This window comes from Sander vitreus, chromosome 2 (genome assembly GCF_031162955.1).
Source record: "Sander vitreus isolate 19-12246 chromosome 2, sanVit1, whole genome shotgun sequence".
NCBI lineage: Eukaryota > Metazoa > Chordata > Actinopteri > Perciformes > Percidae > Sander > Sander vitreus.
Window position 1 is genome coordinate 31705315 of NC_135856.1, and position 22500 is coordinate 31727814.

The 22500-nt window shown below is 43.4% G+C and overlaps 1 protein-coding gene across 1 annotated transcript in view; it reads left to right on the forward strand.

Annotated features, from left to right (window-relative positions):
* Nucleotides 1-22500, forward strand: part of maml3 (mastermind-like transcriptional coactivator 3) — a 113094-nt gene that overhangs the window by 43612 nt on the left and 46982 nt on the right. The window contains exons 2-3 of the mRNA XM_078266096.1: nucleotides 15455-16183; nucleotides 18461-19402. Coding sequence (XP_078122222.1) covers nucleotides 15455-16183; nucleotides 18461-19402 — 1671 coding nt within the window. The remainder of the gene's footprint in view (nucleotides 1-15454; nucleotides 16184-18460; nucleotides 19403-22500) is intronic.

Below are 22500 nucleotides of genomic sequence, written 5' to 3' on the forward strand. Positions count from 1 at the left end.
GAAACGCACACAGACACAGAAAGTAGAGTCATAAACCCACTAATACCAACATTACATGCAAACATACTTTGTTTTTGGCTGCAGGTGTCATTCTTCCACGTGTGATGATACAAACACGATCCATGTGAAGAAACCAAATGTTTAAACATACCAATATATCATTTTCTCAATCAAAACAGTGGATGTATACACGCCACTGACCAAACACCCCTTGGATTGAAATAAAGTTATAGATTTCTTATTTCAGGTTTGAACATTGTTGGAAACATTTGGGATAGAACACAACTCAACAAAATGTATAACATTTATAGTCTTTTTAGACATTTTAATGCAGAAATGGTACACATTGTACCTTTAATATCTGCCCACTAATTTTCCACCGGTCTCTCTCATCCTTATTTTTACTCTTGTATATCACTCTCTGTAGCCATCTTTCTTTTGCTCTGTTGCTTTCTCTCAGTCCCTCTCGCACCTTCTTTCTGTTTCCTGCCTGGTGTTTGATTTAGCCCATGTTGAGTTTAGCTGGGCTTTCTTGTTTTCTCTTTTATTGTTGTGTCCAGGGAGGACAGGTGTTCTGTCCCTATCTCTCTCTCTCTCTCTTGCACACACACACTTACACAGAAAACCACACACACACACACACACACACACACACAGCTGTCAGACCCCTCCTGGTGACCATCTGGCCATGAAGCCAGGAGTCCCCCGTTCACTCTTTCTTTTCCTGTCTTGTACTGTTCTTTTTCCATATCTCCAGTCAGGACTCAACACTTCTTCATTGGCCTAATATAAAATTACATATTACATACAATTGTAGCAAATTACCTATTGACAATTGAATAGGCATACGGACACTGGCCACCTTCCAAAGTGACCAACAGATCAGAGAAACTCACTAGCAACAACAGGCAAACCAGTAGTATGTCCGGATCAAGATTTCTGGCCCCATCGGAGTCATTTAAAATAGTGTGTCCCATTCCAGTCTTTATATAATATGGCCGACCAGTGCAAATAAAGCACACTTAGCCTATTTCATAAATACAAGCAAAGCCAAAATTGTTATTTTTAAAGGGGACCAATCATGCTGATTTTCAGGTTCATACTTGTAGTCTGTGTTTATACTAGTTTACATGCTTTCAAGGTCCCATGACATGGTGCTCTTTGGATGCTTTTATATAGGCCTTAGTGGTCCCCTAATACTGTATCTGAAGTCTCTTTTATATAGGCCTTAGTGGTCCCCTAATACTGTATCTGAAGTCTCTTTTATATAGACCTTAGTGGTCCCTAATACTGTATCTGAAGTCTCTTTCCCGAAATTCAGCCTTAGTGCAGAATTACAGCCACTAGAGCCAGTCCCACAATGAGCTTTCCTTAGGACGTGCTATTTCTGTGTCTGTAGCTTTAAATGCTATTGAGGAGGAGAGAGGGGGGGCTAGGTGGAGGGTGGGGGTGTGGCCTTTACCAACTGTCACTTTGCTCGTTTGAAAGCCATGATGTCTCTCTCCTTCTCATGGGTGGGCCAAATTCTCTGGGTGGGCAAAGCAGAGAAAGAGGAGGTAACCTTGCTCCTTATGACATCATAAAGGGAGATTCCAGATCGGCCCATCTGAGCTTTCATTTTCTCAAAGGCGGAGCAGGATACCCAGGGCTCGGTTTACACCTATCGCCATTTCTAGCCACTGGAGGACCATAGGCAGGCTAGGGGAACTCATATTAATGTTGAACAACCTCATAAAGTGAAATTTTCATGCCATGGGACCTTTAATGTTCAAAAACCACTTTATCTTTTTCATAGTGCCCATGGCTACTGCACCTGTATTCACCCTCTGTCTGAGACGCTCTGTTGGAGTGCCTGTCTCTTGTTATATATATATATATATATATATATATATATATATATATATATATATAAAAAACTAAATTAGTTATTCAGTTGCAAATTATGAAAGTAACTATTGCGTTACTTTCAAGTACATTTTGAAATGCTCAAATGTGACCCCACCTCCACCTACCCCTCTTTAATTGAACTTAAAATACATGTGCATGTTCAATTATTTATGATAAATCTGAATATTATAATGAAATGGAACCTTAATACAATACATTATTAACAGAAACAATGTACACAAATCTAAACTATTTTAATGTTGCTGTGGGACAAAGGGAGACTAGCCTCCAATCAAATGCCATGTATGTTTATATAGTGGATCGAAATAACACACCTCAACAGGCCACAACTGGGCAAAATGAAATGATGCTTGTTAAGCACTATACCAAAAATAAATAACAAATATATACACTCTTTGTAGTGCAAATAACGTAAGTGGCCTGATGTTTATACTTGTGTGTGTGTGTGTGTGTGTGTGTGTGTGTGCGTGCGTGCGGAGTAGGTGATAGAGCGAGGGAGAAGTGAGAGAGTGACGGCGATTTAGCTTTCGAGCGAGTAGCGACTCTAGAGTCATAGTGAGAGAAACAAAGTGTCTCCCCTGTTCTTTCCGACCACGGTGGGAAATCTGGAGCAGGAAAAGTTAACCCTTTCCTTGATTTCATAACGCCATACCTGTCTCTCTCTCGTTGACTGACTCGCTTGTGTTGTTCTTGTGTGTCTGACTATGCATGCTTTCGAACACCCGCCCAACTCTGCCTCTGATTGGCTTACCATGACATTTTACTCAACCTCAGCCAATCGTCAGCATTTATGCGCTTGGGTCGTGCACTGCCCACTAACCAAGGAAGAACAGTTAAAAAAAAGTATTTGCCTCTCGGCTCAGACTCAGAGATCTAGTTGGTCTGATGAAAAACAACAGCTTCAAATATAGTAACGCGCCGCATTTTTGGGCAGTAACGGTAACGGCGTTATTAAGACGGGAAGAGTAATCAGTTAGATTACTCGTTACTGAAAAAAGTAACGCCGACTGTAACAGAGGACAGCAGCACTTTTGTTGCCGCAGGAATGTGTTCTGAAATTGGGGAGAAATAAACAACATCGGCAGCCAAGATTAACGGGTTTAACGTTAGCATGTAGCTACAAGTAGCAGTGTAACGTAAACACTGCAGTAACGGTTTTGGAGGCGATGACCGTATAAAGAAACCCAGCACGGATTGACGTCACCTCGAGCCGAGAGTAGGAAAAACGTAGAGTTAGAATCGGTGATTTCAGGACGGTCTGAAATCTGAGGTTGTTGCTCACATGGATTACTTTTACGTACGTTTACCACATTATTTGAAACTTTGGCCTCATTTGATATGAACATCTGACATTGTAACATTTTATGTATATATATATATATATATATATATATATATATATATATATATATATATATATATATATATATATATATATATATGAAAGAAATAATAGATCGCCTTTAAAAACTCGTAACATGCTTTTTCTAATAGCCTAAACGTAACGTGCCAGTATGTGTTTGAGACAGACTCTGATCATAGGGCATCGTCTTCCTTCACGGGCAGTATAGAATGGGAGTGGCTGTACGGTTTGTAAGGATTGCCGGTCTCACAGACTGTTTCAATTAGTCTCACTCTCATTCATTCTTTCTGTGTCGTGATTTCCAGAGAACCCAACTCTGAATCCCAGGTTGTCTTGCTACAAACAAACCAGGGGTTTTAATCACACAGATAGCACATTATTTTGTAAAGCCATTAGGTCAACAGTTGTTGAGGGTTTGCTCTGTTATTTCATGTCCGCAATCATCTCTTTATTTTTTTTTCCCTTCTTTTTTTGAACTCGTCGGTGTGCAAGAGAAGTCTGTAATTTCGCCATCAAATGCAGAAATAGCCCACTAATCATCCTTTAGCACTGTTTAGTTTTGTCTGTTTCTTTCCCCCATTTCTCCTTCTCCCTCTCTGGCGTGTAGTTTCATCGTAGCTGCTGGAGAGACCATGTTGTTGAGTAAGAGGGAGGGGGAGGAAGAAGGGATGGGGGGGGAGGGGGAGAGCGAGAGGGAAAGAGAGAGAGAGAGAGAGAGAGAGAGAGAGAGAGAGAGGATCTGTTGATTTACTAAAGACTCAAACATGACCAGTTTCCCCTCCCACACACCCACTCACACTTCCCTCTCCTCATCTCTCCCTTGTCCTCTCTCTCTCTCTCTCTCTCTCTCTCTCTCTCTCTCTCTCTCTCTCTCTCTCTCTCTCTCTCTCTCTCTCTCTCTCTCTCTCTAACCCACCCCACCCCACCCCCTCCTGGCGTGATGGTACAGCTCCAGAAACAGGAAGGAGCCGCAGCTCTATAAATAGAGAGGAGCTGCTCAGCCAGGAACCACGCACACACGCACACACACACTCACACAGTTTGCCCTCTCTGTTCCCCTCATTCTCTCTCTCTCTTGCTTCTCTGCTCTCTGCTTGCCCTCTTTCTTACTTACACTTTATCTCGAAAATATAAACACACACACACACACACACATACACACACACACTACAAATGCACACACAGTCCTTGACTTGGATGATAATTAGTTGTGTGTTTAATGCTAATGGTTTGTAAATGTGTCTGTTAACACACACTGCACTACGCACTGCACTACACCTTTTATTTTCTTTCATTCTCTCTCTCTCTCTCTCACACACACACACACACACACACACACACACACACACACACACACACTAAGGTCTCTGTTACTGAGTCGGGGAGTGGGAGATGGATGGGGGTAGATGGGAAGGGAAAAAGTGATGGTTTTTTGTGGCCACTAGGTTTTTCATGTCAGGTCAGCAGGTTTGAAACTGCTGATGACACACGCACATGTGCACGCTCACACTTTCTTTCTTACTACACACACACACACACACACACACACACACACACACACACACAAAGCACATGTACAAGTAGTATAAGAAAGACATGTAATAAACCACACCACAATAGTGTTTTTTTTCTGTATGTGCGTGTGCCTCTGTAGGGTGGTACTACAATTGACTGATATCAGTTGTCTGATATCAGGCCAACATTGCCCTCACAACAACAATTTAAATACATTCTTATTTTAGTTTTATCATGGAGATGTATAATATACTATAATGGCAATAATCAAATGATCCAGTTTTATGTTGCAGCTGGAGTGTTGGCAGATGTAAGAAATGCGTCTTTATTATACATATTATTATACTACATATGAGAATGTATTAGAGTTAAAAAAGCATTACTTCCACCTACTAACAATCCAACTGCAAAATAAAACAGGATTCATCCGCAAAATTGGGAAAATGAAAAAGGTCAAATTTAAGACGTTATTGTTTGGAGGACCAGAATTGCGTGTGTATTCAAATCAGGGGTTTATAGGCCCCCCTGTGTACAGGAGGCAGACTGGCAGGCGCTTTCTCACACACACACACACACACACACACACACACACACACACACACACACACACACACACACCATTCTCTGGGATGGCGGCCAAATGGTTATTTTGTTTGTACCTTCCTATTGTCACTTGGTGCTTTCTGTCCTTCACTCCCACAGACTCTTTGTTTTTGTGTTCCGTCCATCTCTTGCCCAATGTTCAGCGACATGGGCAGGAAAAGTAAATACTGTTGTGTGTTAAAAGCTTAGCATTTAGAAATAAAATGGTGCAATAGTACAATAATCAAAATATTATGAAGGTGTCAGAGTCGAGTGCTGCACCGGCCAAGACGTTTGGCCCGAGTGAGAAGCTACAAACTGACACAGGCCATCTGTTTCCTTGTTTCCAGTCTTTATGCTAAGCTAAGCTAACCAGCTGCTGGCTCCAGCTTCATATTTAGCATACAGACACGAGAGTGGTGTCAATCTCCTCATCCTAAGTGTTTGCAAGAAAGCAAATAAGCGTACTATTCCTTTAAGGTCCGAAGCTAACCCGGACCTTCAGTCGGCTCACTGACGTGGCCCAGAACCTCTCCAACAAAGTGCTTTTGGTCTCAGACCAAGTTGAAGCCCCTTTATATCAGGGTCATTCACAGAAAGGCTCCTCTGGTAAGTTTCTGTGACTTGCTCATGGACACTTTAGCAGGATGGGTGCACGCTGCCGTGTGCTTGAGATGGACAGTTTCTCTGACACTTCTGCCTGATAATAACCCTAACCCTAATAATAATACACTGAGGGCCAGATGTACTAACGCTTTTGCGCCCACTTAAGGCTTATTTGTTTCGCAACGTGTGTGTAAAAGCATGGCGAAGTATGTACAAACAGGCCGCACTGACTGCAGACTGCCTGTCACGGGAACTGAAAATGGCAAATTTCGCTTTTCCGTGTCATGCATATGCATTCACTGGAGGGTCAAGGGGAAAGTGGGAGTTTCCCATAAAGAGATGGGAGGGGAAGCGTAAAGTGCGCCTAATCATGTATTCCGCGGTATGTACAAAAACCGCCCGTGACAGCGCGCCTCTATTTTGCCTTGAAAATTCTCTGCCTCTTAAAAGAAGGTGTAAACCAGCCGCAAGGTTTCCTCGCATACGCCTCCTGGTGAAATGGCAGCAGTAATCCGAGCAAGACGAAGACATAGGCCAAGGAGACGAGCTGAAAGGATTTTTGCCACAAAGATCACACTTTTTCAGTTGAGTGAACACGAAATCATGAAGCGTTACAGATTAAGCAGCCATGCAATATTACAGTTACTGGAAGAAATCAAAGATGACATTGAATCTCTGACTCAGCGTTCACATTCCATTCCAGCAGTTGTTAAACTCCTCGCTACATTACAAATATTGGCATCAGGATAATTTCAAACAGTCATAGCATCAGCAGTGGGAATATCACAGTCTGCACTCAGCCGTATCAGAGCACAAGTACTTAACACTTTGCTACAGCGCAGTTTACGGTATAGTGGGCGGAGAAAGGCGCTGATTACCCGATGAACTGCAGGTTTGGTAAATACGACATGAGCTGAAGAATCACAGCGTGCGCTTTCTGCGGGTTGGTGATGGCGCTGATAACGCTACATTCGCAAATGTACGTACATCTGGCCCTGACTCTTTATTTGGCATCTGCTCCTGGTTTCTTAAATTATTATAAGCCATGTCTTCTGTCTTGCCCCTCTCATGTACACATGTACATGTACAACTAAACCACAGCATATACGTACTTACTTAAGAACATAGGCCGTCAGTGAAAGCCCTCCATCCTCTTCGTTCTTGCGCTTTTCGATCCAGTTGCAGCCATGACAGCCCCTACCGCAGCATTTACTGGCAGGTTATGATTTAAAATAGGTGGATACCTGCCAGAGCTTTTTTCCATAACTCCCATCAACACCACTCACACCCAAAGCGGCACACACACATTTACTTATTAAAGACCTGTTTGATTTAATTGACTCATTTCACAGTCTAGTGGGCCAGACCATGAACAAGTGCACACACACACACACACACACACACACACACACACGCAAGGTACATACTGGCCTGCACAAGGAAAACCAAATGAAATTATGACCTGTATTTGTGGCTCTGTGCTTCCTGATTCTATTCACTCCACATTATTCATCTTTGCAAACAAATGCATTCTGTCATTTCTTTACAGATGTGAATAATTATTAATTCTTTTTGACAGACAAATTCCCATTATATTCTCTTTTAGCGATTACATTTGAATAGATAATGTAGCTATAATCAGTTTCCACTGTCTAATAGGTTTTCTTAACTTAGTAAACGGGTCCTACAGTAGGTCTTCTTGTTAGCATAACAGCTCCTGGGATCAGGATTTATCTGTAAGCATTTCTGCTGCTCTTGTCTTTGCCCTTTTTCAACGTAGTGCGTCCCCGGGACCCACAGGTCATCATTTAACTGGCTCCCCCATAGGGTTGGGTACCGAAACACGGTGCCAATAGGGCCCCAGTTCCGACGTAAACAGTAGTAACGAGACCGAATAAGAACGAAAATTTCGGTTCTTCATTTCGGTGCCTGACTTTTTTTTTTTAACACAGATTTCTTGTTCACAATGTAGCATTATCAGGGAAAAAATAGGGTGCGTCCTCACCTGCACATACGCCGATAGTGAGCTCCTTTCAGATTTGAATGTGTCAGAGACGTACTGTAAAAAGCTCTCTTTTTTTTTTTTTAACAAAAATAATGCAAAAAAAAATGTCTAATTGTTCTTGTACAGTGGTCATCACCCTGTAGCTACTCAGTGTGTGTTTGCATGTGTGTCGCAGGGCCATATCCTGCCTATTATTGGCAGGACTGTCCCCTGCAGTCAGTGTAGACATAACGTGGCAGTGAGGAAGAAAGGATGAGAGAAGAGCAGAAGGAGGTAGAATGGAATAGAAAAGGGTGTCGAGGAGAATGGCTGCATAGCTGAAAAAAAATCATCCTTCATTTTCAAAGAAGACGCCATTGCTGTGTGAATTTGGATTAAACACCTTCTGTGACATAATATTAGGGGATGTACAGTATGTTTTTCTAGCTGTGCGAGTGTAATCCCATAAACAAAAGGTTTCTTGTGTTGACCAGTATCCTCAGGTCGAGATGCAAGTCTGCCTCCACACTTAGTTTGTTACATAAAAAAAAAAAGTCCCCATATTGTGGAACTGTCTCGACATCGACATGCTCTTTAAATCTTGAGACTTTGAATCCGATATGATGCTCAACCTTTAAAGAGTAAGAGTAAGTGAGCGAGAGAAGGAGGAGGAGGAGGAGGAGGAGGAGGAGGAGGAGGAAGAAGGAGGAGGATGCAGCGCACAAAGCACCAGAGCAGCAGGTTGCTATAACAACAGCACCTTAGTGGTTCCGTCTCTGTCTCTCCCTCCCTCTCCCTCTCTGATCACCCTCTCATCGTTTGCTCCCCGCTGTCATTTGCCATGCCTTTCCATCAAGCCACCTATCTTCTCCTCCTCCTCCCTCCCTCCCCTACCTACCAACCTCTTCTCTCCTTCACCCTCTCTCCTCTTCATCTTCATGTTCTGGTTGCTCCTCCACTCAAAGGAAAAAGGACCATCTGCCTGACAAATGAATCCCTTCTTGCTCTCTCTCTCTCTCTCTCTCTCTCTCTCTCTCTCTCTCTCTCTCTCTCTCTCTTACCTTTGTCTCTCTGTATCTTTGCCATTCTCTCTCTCTTTCTCTCTGTCTGTTGTGGGAGCTGACAGAGGAGCAGTCAGCAGGTGTTTATGTCAAAGGATCCAGCGAGAGACTCAGGAGGGGAAACGAGCAGCGCTCGCTTCTCTTTGCTCTTTTACATCCTCCCGTTCTTTTTGTTTCGATGCTCTTTTCCCCGCGCTCTCGCTAAGCACTCCTGCTTGATTAAACTACTTCAGAATTCGTTGTCTCTCTGACTCTCGATATATCTTCTCCTCTCTCTTTCTCTCACACGTGCAACACTTGTTTCTCCCAATTCAGGTACTTTGTTGCCTGGATTGTCAATTGAATACACACAGGTACATTACTGTACTTCAGAGGTGTAATTAGGTTGCTAATTGTGCTTAAAGAAACAAATGATTATTTTTGCTGCAGTTAGTATAAAGTATTTGGTTCTGGCTTACAGTTTTGTCATTAATTACGTTCCCTCAGGCTATGGCATGTTGACTCATACAGTACTGAGCAGACAGAAGCACACACAGTCTTTCTCTTTCTGTCTGCATGCATTTTTCTATTTCTTTGTTTGGTTTGGTTTTGTTGTCTCTATATTCGGGATTATATCAAGAAGGTTAAAATGGTAATTTGTTATAGAGGTGTGTGTGTGTGTGCGTGCGTGCGCGTGCGTGTGTGGGAGCTGTAGTTCACACCACCTGGATAATTATGGGAGTTTTTATAGGTGGGCTTTAAAAGGCGAGTCTGTTATTATCAACAGGAGTCACTGGCATTTAGGGAAAGTCTGTAACACACACACACTTGCATGCACAAACACCCTTACACACACATACACACACACAAAACCAAACCGGCATACTGGAGACCTGAATTATTTAAACCCATTGATCGCAGGACCACACACACAAACACACAGTTGATGAAGCCGTGTCTTGACAGTGGAGATGTGTGTTTACCTGTGTTTTTCTCAGTTGTTCCCCTAACAGCTACACCAGCATAAGAGTTCAAGGCGCACACACACACACACACACACACACACACACACACACACACACACACACACACACACACAGTAGTTTGGGCTGTCGATACTAATGGTGTTTATCATGCCATAAATATAATTAGGCTGACTGTCAGTCATAGTGGAGAACAGAGGCGAAACCAACCTGACAGCCCCACCCCACACATGCACACACCAGTAAAACAAGAAAGTCAAAAAAGGATTGTGTGTGTGTGTGTGTGTGTGTGTGTGCGTGCGCTTGAGTGAGTCCACCTCAGGGTCAGAATACAATCTGAATATATTTTGTCTGTTGTTCCATCTGAATAACAAAGAGCTAAGTGTGCATTTGCACACACACATGTATCCATGGTGCCTCCTTTGTGTGTGTGTCTGTGTGTGACTCTTTCACATATGACAGCTAAGAGCATAGATTCTACAAAATATTTCTCTGCTCCTGAGCTCCTTTTTTCACAAAAGACTGTTTGAAATGTAGATATGCAGGATACACGTACTGTAGGCGATATGTGTTTTGTAAACTGCTCCAATCATTGTGCATTTGTATGCATTTGTGCAAATGTGTGTGTGTGTGTGTGTGTGTGTGTGTGTGTGTGTGTGTGTGTGTGTGTGTGTGTGTGTAAATTGACTGAGAGGAATGAGATAGGAGGAAGGTTTCAGTGTAATTTTTCAGTATCTTATACCTTGTGTTCTTTCTCTTTTTTTCCCGTACATTTACATTGTACATTTTCATTACATGCTCTTTTTAATAACGTAATGTAATTTTTGTTTCAATTATCCTAGACTTTTGCAGTATTGAACTATTTTATTTCATTTCACTTTGTTTAGAATGTCAGCAGCATTAAACAATATTTAAAGAGGAGCTTCTTTGACAAAACCTAGTTATAATAAAATCAATTTGCGCTTCTTCTTCAGCTCTTAATAATAGTCTCTGACTTTATCCGAAATGTATTTAAAACAAAAAGATGAACTAACCCTGGAACCATACCATCCATTTATTGCGCAAAGAAGTTAAAGGCAAGCCTTTGGCACTACTTTTAACACAAAAGACCATCTTTTTGAATGAATCCTAAACTTTGACTTGGATTTGGGTCAGAGCACAAAAATGTTCACCCTGGGAACCTTTCATAAATGAGGTGCCTGCTTCCCATCCGTCATTTTAATAGCATCTACTATTTCTCTGCCAACTTCATTAGGGTTTGAAATTAACAGTAGCTAGGAGTAAAATTGAGATTGAGAGTTTATTAAATTGCACAGAAACCTCCATTTGTATGCACTTTGCCCCTTTTTTCATCGCAGTTTAGTTGTTGCCACTCCCCCTTGTTTACCTGGGCCGACATCGCTGCCAACTCCCTTGCTGTCCTCACAAGGCCGAAGACTCCAGTGTGCCTTCCATTGGGCTAGAGTGCTGTCAATATGACAAATTTGATTTCCATTAGATCAGAGCACTGTCACTTTGCTGCCTGTTCTGCCAATCGCTGCCTTTCCATTTGGTAAATGGATATATACTTTAGACACACACTGTGTGGCAACTGTGTACTTTGCTGAAATGTTAAGGCCAGTTTAGAAGTAGAAACATATTCACTGTAGAGCACTTGTTGCTGTAAGAAATAAATTGTGTATTCCTGTTCTGTTACCTATCATCTGAAAACTGTACAGCAACGTTTTCTGTGTTGAAGTTTGAGGCAAGTTTATTGTAAGTGTATTGCACTTTATTTTTTATATGGTTCTGTGGGGGGAAACTCCCCAACCCTTGTCACATGACCAATTGTTTGCCATGATGACTATCTACATTTTGGCCTTAAAAGACCATAGAAAATGTGTATTGTAGGCTTATTTGGAAACACAATTTGTTGAGAATAAAAACAAGTGAAATTAATAATGAATGTGATGTGTTTTATTTAGCAAAATTACATTGTGTTCTATCCTATCCAATATTTCCTTTATTTCTAAGCAGATATTCTAGACTGTATTCAGATAAAATCCCCTGGGACCCCCTGACTGATTATTGGTTCCCCCTGTGCCACCCCCACTTAAAAAATCCTGGAATCGCCCCTGTTTACAGTACATACAACGAAATTAAAAGTGCTACTCTATGGTACAAACATAAAAACACACACATTGACTAAGAACATAGAGCAGAGAATGTGAAGACGGTAAAAAGTAGTGTAAATGGTAAAGTAATTGACTAGTTTTTGCACATTGTTAAGTAAAGTGCAGGTGTGTAGCAGCATGAGTGAATGACAGTGCTTAGTTTTCTAATTTAATGTGCAAATTGCTTGTGAAAAACAACAACAACAACAACCTGTCTCTGAATCTGGAGGTGCCAGTTGTAATGCACCAAGAAGTTTCATGCGCCTCACTCAGATTTTGGGCCTCGTCCTCTCTGGTAATGTCTTGTCCTGACTAGCCGATGTATCAAAGAAATAACATCCCATTTCCTGAGATTTCATTGAACTGTAAGCCCTGTATCATCAAATGCACAGAATTGTTAGCTAACTGTAAAACTAACCCCCTGCTGACACTGACATTTATCAGTTTTCTAGACCCATGTTTTCATGTCAGCACAAGCAACGTGCGAACGCTGTTTTCAAATGTTCAAACTTGCGAGATCATTTTTTTTGGTGGTGGAAAACATCTGCTTGGTGTTGATTAAAAGGCCAAAATGTAGAGAATTTAAAATGTCCCGTGTTGGCATGGTCTTACTCCTTTCCTCGTTTTCTGCCCTTTGTCTCACTTCTCTCTTGCTATGTCTGAGTTTCTGTCTGCTGTCCCTCCATACCTCCTCTCCTCTTCAACCCAGGTCTATGATAGTGATTACCTTAACTGCCAGCCAGCGTTCGTTAGCACCCTGTCGTTATCTCGTCTGTGCCATGACTGAGGCAGTTAGACTGTTAAGTTTGGCGGACTGTGCGCTGGCTGCCTACAGTAAGGCTAAGAACGGGGTGTGGATTCAGACTGGGCTCATCTGCCCACTGGCTGATGCTAATGATGGGGAGAATACTACAGATGGAACGAGCTGTTCTTTTGATCTTTCCTCCCTTTCTTAGAAAACCTTAGAGTCCAGCCTGCTCTTGAAGCGGGATTTCTGCTTCTGCGGGGGCTCCACGCAGCGCTTACGCCGTAGTCTACATAAGTGGCCTGAGGTTTATACTTGTGCGCTGGTGTCTGCGTCGTTCTAGCATATCTCTTTAAGAGAATAGCAGAGCCGGCATGTGTGTATGCTGGGGAGTGTGTGGTAGAGCGAGTGAGAGAGTGACAGCGATTAGCTTCAGAGCGAGTACCGACTCTAGAGGCGTAGACGGAGAAACAAAGTGTCTCCCTTGTGATTTCTGACCACGGTCTGAAAGCTGTAGCAGGAAAAGTTAACCCTCTCCTTGATTCCATGTTGTTTATGGAGAAGGAGAACCAGGAAATGAGTCGGGGGAAATACAACGCTACCCTGCCACGGCCTAGCGGACCAATCACAGTTGTTGCGGTCTGCGTCACCGCAACGTGTAGTTAAATGTTTTAAGAGGTGTATGTCAGGCTACGGCGTAGGGTCCGTATCTCCATGTACCTACGTATGTACGTACCTACGGCATAGATTTAACGCAGGACCATAAATTGGCTTTTAGTCGTGGAGAGTAGGCCTGCACGATATTGGAAAAAACTTACATTGCAATATTTTTTTTTCCCTGCGATCTATATTGCGATATGAAAAAAAGACTCATTTTTACAAGAGGTCATAAATAGCCCTATTTAGAAATACTAAATCATTCTCAACTACTGGGGTGATTTTGTAGGGGAGTGCATCTACAAAGAAAATAAAAAGGAAAAAGGAAATGTTCTTATGTGAACCAGTCTTTGTTGAACTTTAATGCTTTACAAAAACCAAAGCAAGTAAGCTCTGTGATTACTCTTCTGAAGAGATTTTGGAGAGGGACATTAGGAAGAAATACACTGGTTGACTGACATGACACCATTGTATTCATATAATATCAATCCAGGCTAAAGTGAATATTAATAATGCATGTTGCTTCCTCTAAACTTCAGGTTGTGGTCGACTAGCGGGGCCTGCTTTGGTTGTTTGATCAATTGATTAAAATTGATCATGATTGTTGGTTTGCTGTGCATGCAGAGCCTGCATGTCACACTCTTCAACAAACTGTGTATCCAAGAGCACTTAGTTCAGTGTAAATTACCTTATATCAGAAACAGACTGCTGTTGTAGATTAGTGTTATAATGTATAACGTTAGTTGGGACAGACGCCTTGTTTCTTTAGGCTAACTATGTTAGCTTTAGCCTGGCTGGTAGCAGCTTTCTGCGGTGAAAAATGGCCGGGAGACGTCGTGATTACGTTGCGTTAATCAGGTGATTTAGTTTGTCTTTGCAGCGAACATAAAACACTGACTACTAAGTCTTCTGGTAGCTGTGCCAAGAGAAATCTCAATCATTCCCAATCTTGCAGAGACGGAGAGCGTAGGTATATGTAAGGAGATAACATAGGCACAGGCTAATTATTGCTAACTAAAATGCTAGCTAACATTAGTAGTTAGTACTAGTAGCTTCTCCTGTACTATACGGTAATTCCTCTACTATGCGACAGTAAGTCGCGGTGTTATGACACAATCGTTAGCCTATTTTTACAAAAACGTCTGCTACGGAGCCATAACGTGAGACACAAGGTAATGGAGCCTTTTATACATTGTCGTGTTTCTTTAGAAATAAACAATGGACAAATAGTCTTTAAACGCTTCAGATGTAAAGTTATTCACTGTCAAAGTGACGTCAAAATGAATGGCAGTCAATGGGATGCTAACGGGAGGTGATGGCTTTGTAGCATCAAAATGGCTCCATAGGAGATTCGAGCTCTGAAGCGAAGCTTACCCCCTTGAACGGGAGAGCCTCAATTACCATAACAACCCCCCCCCCCCCCCCCGTCGGACTAACGTTACGTCACATGACCACCTGTCTTAAAGGGGAAGGGTCGGCCGGTAACAATCATGGAAAAGGAGAACGGTGAAAGTTTACTTTTTTATCAAGCAGCAAAGAAGTTGTAGCGTCAACATCGCAACGTCCTGCGATGTGACTATCGTGCACGCGCACATCGCGATGTAGACGATAAAACAAAATATCGTGCAGCCCTAATGGAGAGTGTGAGAACTGGTGTGTGTCATTATTTCAGCCAGATTGAATCTGTACAGAAAGTACCATTTGTCTTGGTGATATTTAGATTTTCAGCACACCTTGGCATTCTCAAGAGAGTTGTTGTGTAGAGATGAAGCAGCCTGTTGCCTTACTGATTTAGTATCTAATGTTGCTTCCATCATTAGCGCCCTGAAGACCACAGAAAAGTTTTCATTTTGCTAACATGTCCCACCTCTGGTGCTCCTCCAGCCCTAATTTGTTTTCTTTTTCTTCTTTGTTACAGCTCCAGGAGACTGTAAAGAGGAAACTGGACAGTGCACGGTCGCCCCTCAATGGAGAACAGAACGGCATCTGCGACGGAGGCAGCTACTCGCCGACTACCAAACGGGTACGGAAGGAGGGCCCCGGTGGTTTGGACTCACTCACGGGTCTCCCTAACAACAACAATAACAACAATGTCCCACCCATCTCTCCACTGCATCACCAAATGGACATTAAGCCCTTGCTTGGCGGGCCCAACACTTCCACCGGAAAAAACACTACAAACAGCAACGGCAACCATGTAGGCCAGACGTCAGACGAGCTGGGGAAGAACGGCGGCAACCATCTCCAGGACATGAAGCTGAACGGCTCGCTGGACCTGGAGGACAGCTTCGGCCTCCTCAAAGACCTGAAACAGGAGCCGCTGGATGACGGGGGTGGGATGGAGTCCTCCGATCCCCAGTCTCTGTCCAATCAGAACAAACTGTTCTCGGACATCAACCTCAACGACCAAGAGTGGCAGGAGCTTATCGACGAGCTGGCCAACACTGTGCCAGAGGACGACATGCACGACCTCTTCAACGAGGACTTTGAGGACAAGAAAGAGGCAGAGTTTGGCCGGCCGGGTAACAATCAGACACCAGGCCCGCAAGAAGCAGCCGGGAACACGACGGCGGCGCCGGCAGCAACCCTGCCTCCTCCTCCTCAGCCTCCACAGGGAGGCCCACAGGTTCCCATGGGCTCTCCGCAGGTCAGTTCTGAGTAGTAGGGATGTTCACGTCCTGATTGCAAGTATCGTTTCAGAGCCGATATGGGCATTTTTTTTAACTGATCGGGGATCGGCTTTTACCCCTAATACCTTACTCCGATCATTTACATCAGCTTGTAGTGATCGGCGCCTTTAACACACACGCCCTGCGGCACAGACATACCGCCAGACCGGCTGGATGCCGGCACTTTCAAACCAAGATGGCCCTTAGCCACTCACCAGTGTCTGTCCACAGAGTGTCTAGTAGCTTGCCAGGCCTTGGCAACAAGTAAAAAAAGTCCGTCTTCCTTAGTCATCTGTTTTTTTTTTACAGAAGCAGATTACTCCAATTCTCCACACTTCTTAACCACGGGTTACACAGGCTGATATTCCCTGGAGTTAAACATGAATAGAAAAGGAAAGATTGACTATTAAGCGCAAGAGGCGTAACTAAGTGTAGTTTTCTTTATCCAGCGGGAACTTGTTTTTGATAGGCAGATATTCAGTATTTAAAACGTGATCAGGGGGTCAAAAAAGCTGATCGGGACATCCCAAACTGAGAGGGTCAAAAAGCTGTCCAATGGCAGATTCATAATTAACAAGTCAAGTTGAGACCAGCTTAGATGTTTTCTCTATAGGTAGTTTTATCGATTTGTTAGCGTGTAACTCACTTGGAGTGCCAATTTAAATGCCTATTTGATTTTATTTTCAACAGACACAATAGATTGACATGTCATGACAGCAACAATTCATAAACCATGTATAATTTGCATGCACAGTACACATGACAGTGTTTATGATCTATACCTGATGCAATTCCTGATGCAAGTAATTCAGGTAATAAGTAGAAATTGCCTTTGGAAGTTTTTCTTTTTTTTTTTTAAAATCAAATCTGATGAGATCTGATCATTTCTGTCCTTTTGAACCACTTTCTTCAGCAATCAGATCACTTGAACTGATTTTAAATAGGAACGTATTCTCGATTGTAATTCATAGTAATGTAATCACACAGGTGTTTACTTTCTGAATTACTAAGTCATGAGTAAACTGTGAGATGTGCAGAACAAGAAAGAAACAAACAAACATGAAACGCTCAAGCAGTGTGTTGGGGTTATAATATAATAGCCAGTTTTATAAGCTAGCTGTTATGGATTTGGGTCAGAGACAGATGCTTTCCAGCAAGACAAAAAAATCTCTCAAGGTAGGAACAGATTTCCGTGGACATTGCAAAGGCTTAGCAATATATTTCTGTAACGGGTAAGTGCCGTGGTCCTCTGAGTGGGTGGCTGATCTTTAATGCAATATCTACATTGCCCATTATCAGCAACCATTCATCCAATGTTCCAAAGGCACATTCAGTTTACTAATCTGATATCATTTTAAAAGGCTAACTGAGAAAACATTGGAGAACCCTTTTGCAATAAGCACATAATGTAATCTGAAAACTGCTGCCCTGGTTAAAAAAAAACAATGCAACTGATCTCAGCTGGTATTGAGTATGGAGTGGAATGGACATTTATGGAAATGGAGTGGATTTAAATTTACGGAAATTTACGGTAGTGTATATATATGTATATTGTTTCATTTAAAGAGGCTGTACCCAACATTCAGAACATTAATATAGCAGCAAACAAATATTTGCAGATATAGTGGAGTAATGGTATCGTGAACAGAGAATGAAGTCACACTCCCTCTGTGTGTGTTGTAGTCCCAGCTTCTCTGTTCTGTGTTTTGATAGTCGTTCCGGCCGAGCGTGCACGGTAGTGCATGTGACCGTTCAGAAATACATATGCCATGTGTAAAGCTGTCTGATTAGCAAGTTGTATCTCATTTGTTTAATACGTACACAAACAGAAATGTTAAAACAACAAGTTGTGAGTTAAGTGAGGGTTGGGTGTTGTGACCGTTTTATCCATTCATCAAGTGCTTCTGTGAGGTGTCTCCGGCTGTGTAGCTGGTTACCATATATGGCCGGTGAGCACAGGCTTTAGTATATCTGCACAGGCAAGATGGTACCAAACCTACTGACAACAAGACTCTGAGAAGTAACTTCCCCTAAAACCCCAAATTGTTATTTTTACTTTGCTGTTTGTATACAGATTTAACAAACTAGAGGCTGAATGTGTTAACTAAAAAGCTTTAGAGGTGTTGATGGGCATGATTTTCAACTTTGGAGTCTCTATTCTAAGCTAATCGCCCCCGGGCGTTGTGTTGAACTACTTATTTAGGAGTTATTAGGAAACGAGTCTCATGGGATTTGTTTGTGTTTGGACTCCACAGGTCCGACCATCTTCGTCAGGCCCGCAGTTTGCCACCACTGCCAATGGAACGCCTCCTCAGCAACCTTTGCAGCAGTCTCCAGCCGTTGCCATGGCATCGGGTTCCCCGTTGCACAACTGTGTGGCTCGCTCCCCTCAGACCCCAACCCAGGCTCAGACGCAAGCAGTCTCTAGGCCTGGGAATGGATACATGATGAACCCAGGCCCTGGGGTCAGTCAGGCGGGCACAGGACCCGGAGCGGCTGGAGTCGCCCCTGGAGGTCAGCCTGTAGGGCCAGTGACGCCAGAACTTTCTCCAGCAGAGCAGCTCAAAGCAATGGCTCAGCAACGGGCTAAACTGCTGCAGCAAAAGCAGCAGCAACAAGCAGCCAACTGGTCACCTGCAGGTGCTCCAACCAGTCCCTATAACTCTGGTCCCTTTAACCAAGACAAACCCAACAGCCCCATGATGTACCCACCGCAAGCCTTTAACACGCCACAGGGCCCTCTAGTGACTGGGATGGCCCCCAACAATGGGCCCAAAGCCCCCATGAACAACTACCTCCCTCACAACCACATGGGCATGATGGGCCAGCAGCAGCCAAACAGCATCAACCAGAACGCCCTGTCCAAACAGCAGCAGCAACAGCAGCAGCAAACTGCAGCCATGTTGTCCTATAACAACACCAAACCGCTGAGTCACTTCAGCGGCAGCGGGGTTGATCACCTAGGCCAGAGGATGACTCCTCCCATGGGAGGGAACAATCAGGTCAAGAACCCCATGATGCCTCCCTACATGGGTGGTGCGGGAGGCGGTGGCCAGGGGGCGGGGCCAGGGCAGACCCAAGGGCCGATCCCGGGGCAGACAGCCCACCTGAGTGAGGAGCAGAAGAGGATGTTGCTGATGAAGCAGAAAGTGTTGAACCAGAACATGCCCTACAGCGCCATGCAGCCTCACGGACAGGTAAGGGAACTGTTGCTCTCCATTAGTATTTTTAATCAACGCGGCGAGGCCAAAGTGTAGTCAGTACTGTTGCAGCTGCGTTGGTCCGCGAGGAAGGTTTCCTTCAACTGCCGTTTGTCTGTAGCTTGAGCTCTGATTACAGAGTCATTCTTCAAATGAAAACGGAAGGCAGTGTCGGGGGAGATGAGTGCCACGTTAAAGGGTGGTGGTGTTATAGAACACTCATCCCATGACCTCGGGAGGAGAACACACCACTCAACAGTGTTTGCTGGTCAATCCTTGAGGCGCTATATGAAACGCTGGCTGTCCACTGGAGGTTTTCTATAAAATATACAGATAACTTGGACTCCATTTTTACACGCAGAACACCCAATGTCAAGGATTCAGAAATAAATTTAAAAAAGTAAGCTAATACAAGCTTATTTAAACACTTGACCGGGACAGATTACGAAAATGGTTTGCTGTTTTACAAAACCTTCCAGAGGTGCAGCCAGAAACGGTAAAATGGCGGTAGTTTCCCCAGCAACAAGCCAGGACCGGGAATAGGCATAGGAAAATGGCCTGTCGACAGTGTATTGATGCCTCTGCAACACTAGCAGCACTGATAGCCCCCCCACTCCTCCTTCGCCAGACACACAAGCGCATGCACTCACACACCACGCCAAACACCAAAGCTAAACGGCTCCTTAGCTCATATCCCCAATCTGTCACAGCTGACTGATGGCTGAGATTGGACCACTAAGCCGAGCTAGCTGCTGTCATTACCAAAAGCCCACCTCAGGCAGTTTGTTTCCTGAGCCCAGCGACCAGCACAGCCCACTGTGAACACTCCGGTGGTTCAGCCAGGTTTCAGGTGTCCCTAATAATCTACTGGATTGAGGATGTTAAGGAAGTGTGGGTGGACTGCATCTTAACGAACAAACCGACCCAAGTGAAACATCACACTTGTATTGTTCTTCTCATTATCTCAGGGCCATTGTATTATCGTCAATGGAAAGTGTGTGTGCGGGTGTGTGCATGCTTGTTAAAGATTTACTTGTCAATGTTGTCTCCTTGTCCCTTTATCTCTCTGTCTCTCTCTCACTCTGCCTCCCTTGTGTACATGATATGACTACAGTCAGTCAGCCACCTCCTCCTCCACCTCCTCCTCCTCCTCCTCCTCCCTTCTGGTGATCTCTGCGTCTCCTGTCCTGCTCCTCCTCCCTCCTCCCTCTCTTTCTCCCTCTGCCAGAGACACTCAGCACCAATAAAGGAGCAGATTTATTAATATGGGGCCTTTGTGGCTGCTGCCTGAAGGGCTGTGTGTTTGTGTGCGTAAGTGAGCGAGCGCGGGTCTGTGCACATGTGTGTTTGTGTGTGTTTCATAGATTTGGGGAGGGAGTGGGTATAAGGGGGGGGGAGAGATTTATATGAGTGAGCAGAGGAGAATTGGAGACCAGGAAGAGAGAGGAGAGGGATGTGCAGAAAAGAAAAAAAAACGCTCTAAAGGAGAAAGGCAAATGCAGAAAGAGAGAGATTTATTGTAGAGTGAGGATGGAGCATATTACAAAGAGTGTCAAGGGGCCTGGAAAGAGAGAAATAAGTGAGCAATGCAGAATGGAGTGCAAAATGTTCACGGTTCTACATGCATCCAGCTCCATTGTAATGACATTTATCAGTGTGTGGAAGTGGGTGCAGATGCACATTATTTGAGCAATATTAACAGGATGTGGACAAGTGGTAACATTTAAAAAGTGGAATCCAGCGATTTCACACAACAATATCAGTTCTTTAGGGGAGTACTACTTAGCCTATACAAATAGTTTTATAAAAAGTCTCTTGTGAGGCTTTGTCAAGTCTGAGAAAATAACCCTGATGATGTCATAGTGACGTCATCAGGGTAATCTTGGATTGGAGACAAATCTTTTAATGAAAACTCTGCGTTAGAAACGGGGAGTGTAATGTTTGAAAGACAACCGGGCAGGGAGAGTCTAATAAAAAGAGGCTATCAAATTCTATTATGGGTAGTGTAGGGCCCAGTGTTTCTGGAGCTCAACCCATGCTAGGGACTAGAAGTCAGGATATCTCGGCTTATGCTGCATTAATATTGGCAATATATATTTTAAATCTGTCTCTTGTAAACCCCCCCCAACTTTATTGAAGTGCAATACAAAATCTCTGGAGTATACTTTTTTAATGAACACTGGAATAACTTAATTACAAGGTGGGTCATATTAAACTGAATGCAATTGGCAATGTTTGTCAGCTTTAAAAGAGGTCCTGGCAATCAGCGCTTTAAAAAATTTGAGAACAATCTGTGCCCAAATTGTAGGCGTATTGGACTAAAAGCTGCAACATTCTTCAGTATGTCAAGAAGAAAATAATGACAACATATGCCAAATCCAATAAAAAACAGAAGGGAATGCCCCCCCCCCCCCATTAGATCTTTAATCACTTGGTCCGAATGAGGTTAAACAGACATGCCATTCACATAAAAGATAAGACAGCAAGCAGTGTTTATTATAATGATTGCTTTTAGATGTATTCAACAGTGTTTCCGCTGCAAAGCTAGCATATTGCCTGAGTAACCAATGGCGGTATTAGCAAGACTTTCATCACTGCTTACTGTTTATGTGCTCTGTCACAACAGGTTCTTTGGTTTTATTGAAACGTGGTTCTGTTCTTTAAGACACAATTATGTCTTAGTTACTCAGTTCCTAGACAGAGCCTTGGTTGGACTATTCAGGTAAACCAATGTAAATGTTGAGGACTATCAAAGCTCAGCTGGATAGGTAAGTGTGTGTGTGTGTGTGTGTGTGTGTGTGTGTGTGTGTGTGTGTGTGTGTGTTTATTTCTTGTTGTGGAGTAATTAGTGCTGATATGTTGATCTCCCCAGAGACACCCTTGGTAATTGTATTTGTTTGTGTTTGGGTGAAGTGATGCTAGCTGGATTTAGATTCACATTTCTTAGTCTGCATTAGCGTGTGTACATACATCAATTTTTGGCTTTGTGTGTGTGTGTGTATTTGTTGTTTCACAGGTGGTGCTTAAACATCACTGTCTCTCTGATCCATCCTCTCTCTTTCGCTCCTCTCTGCTTGTGCGTGTGTGTGTGTGTG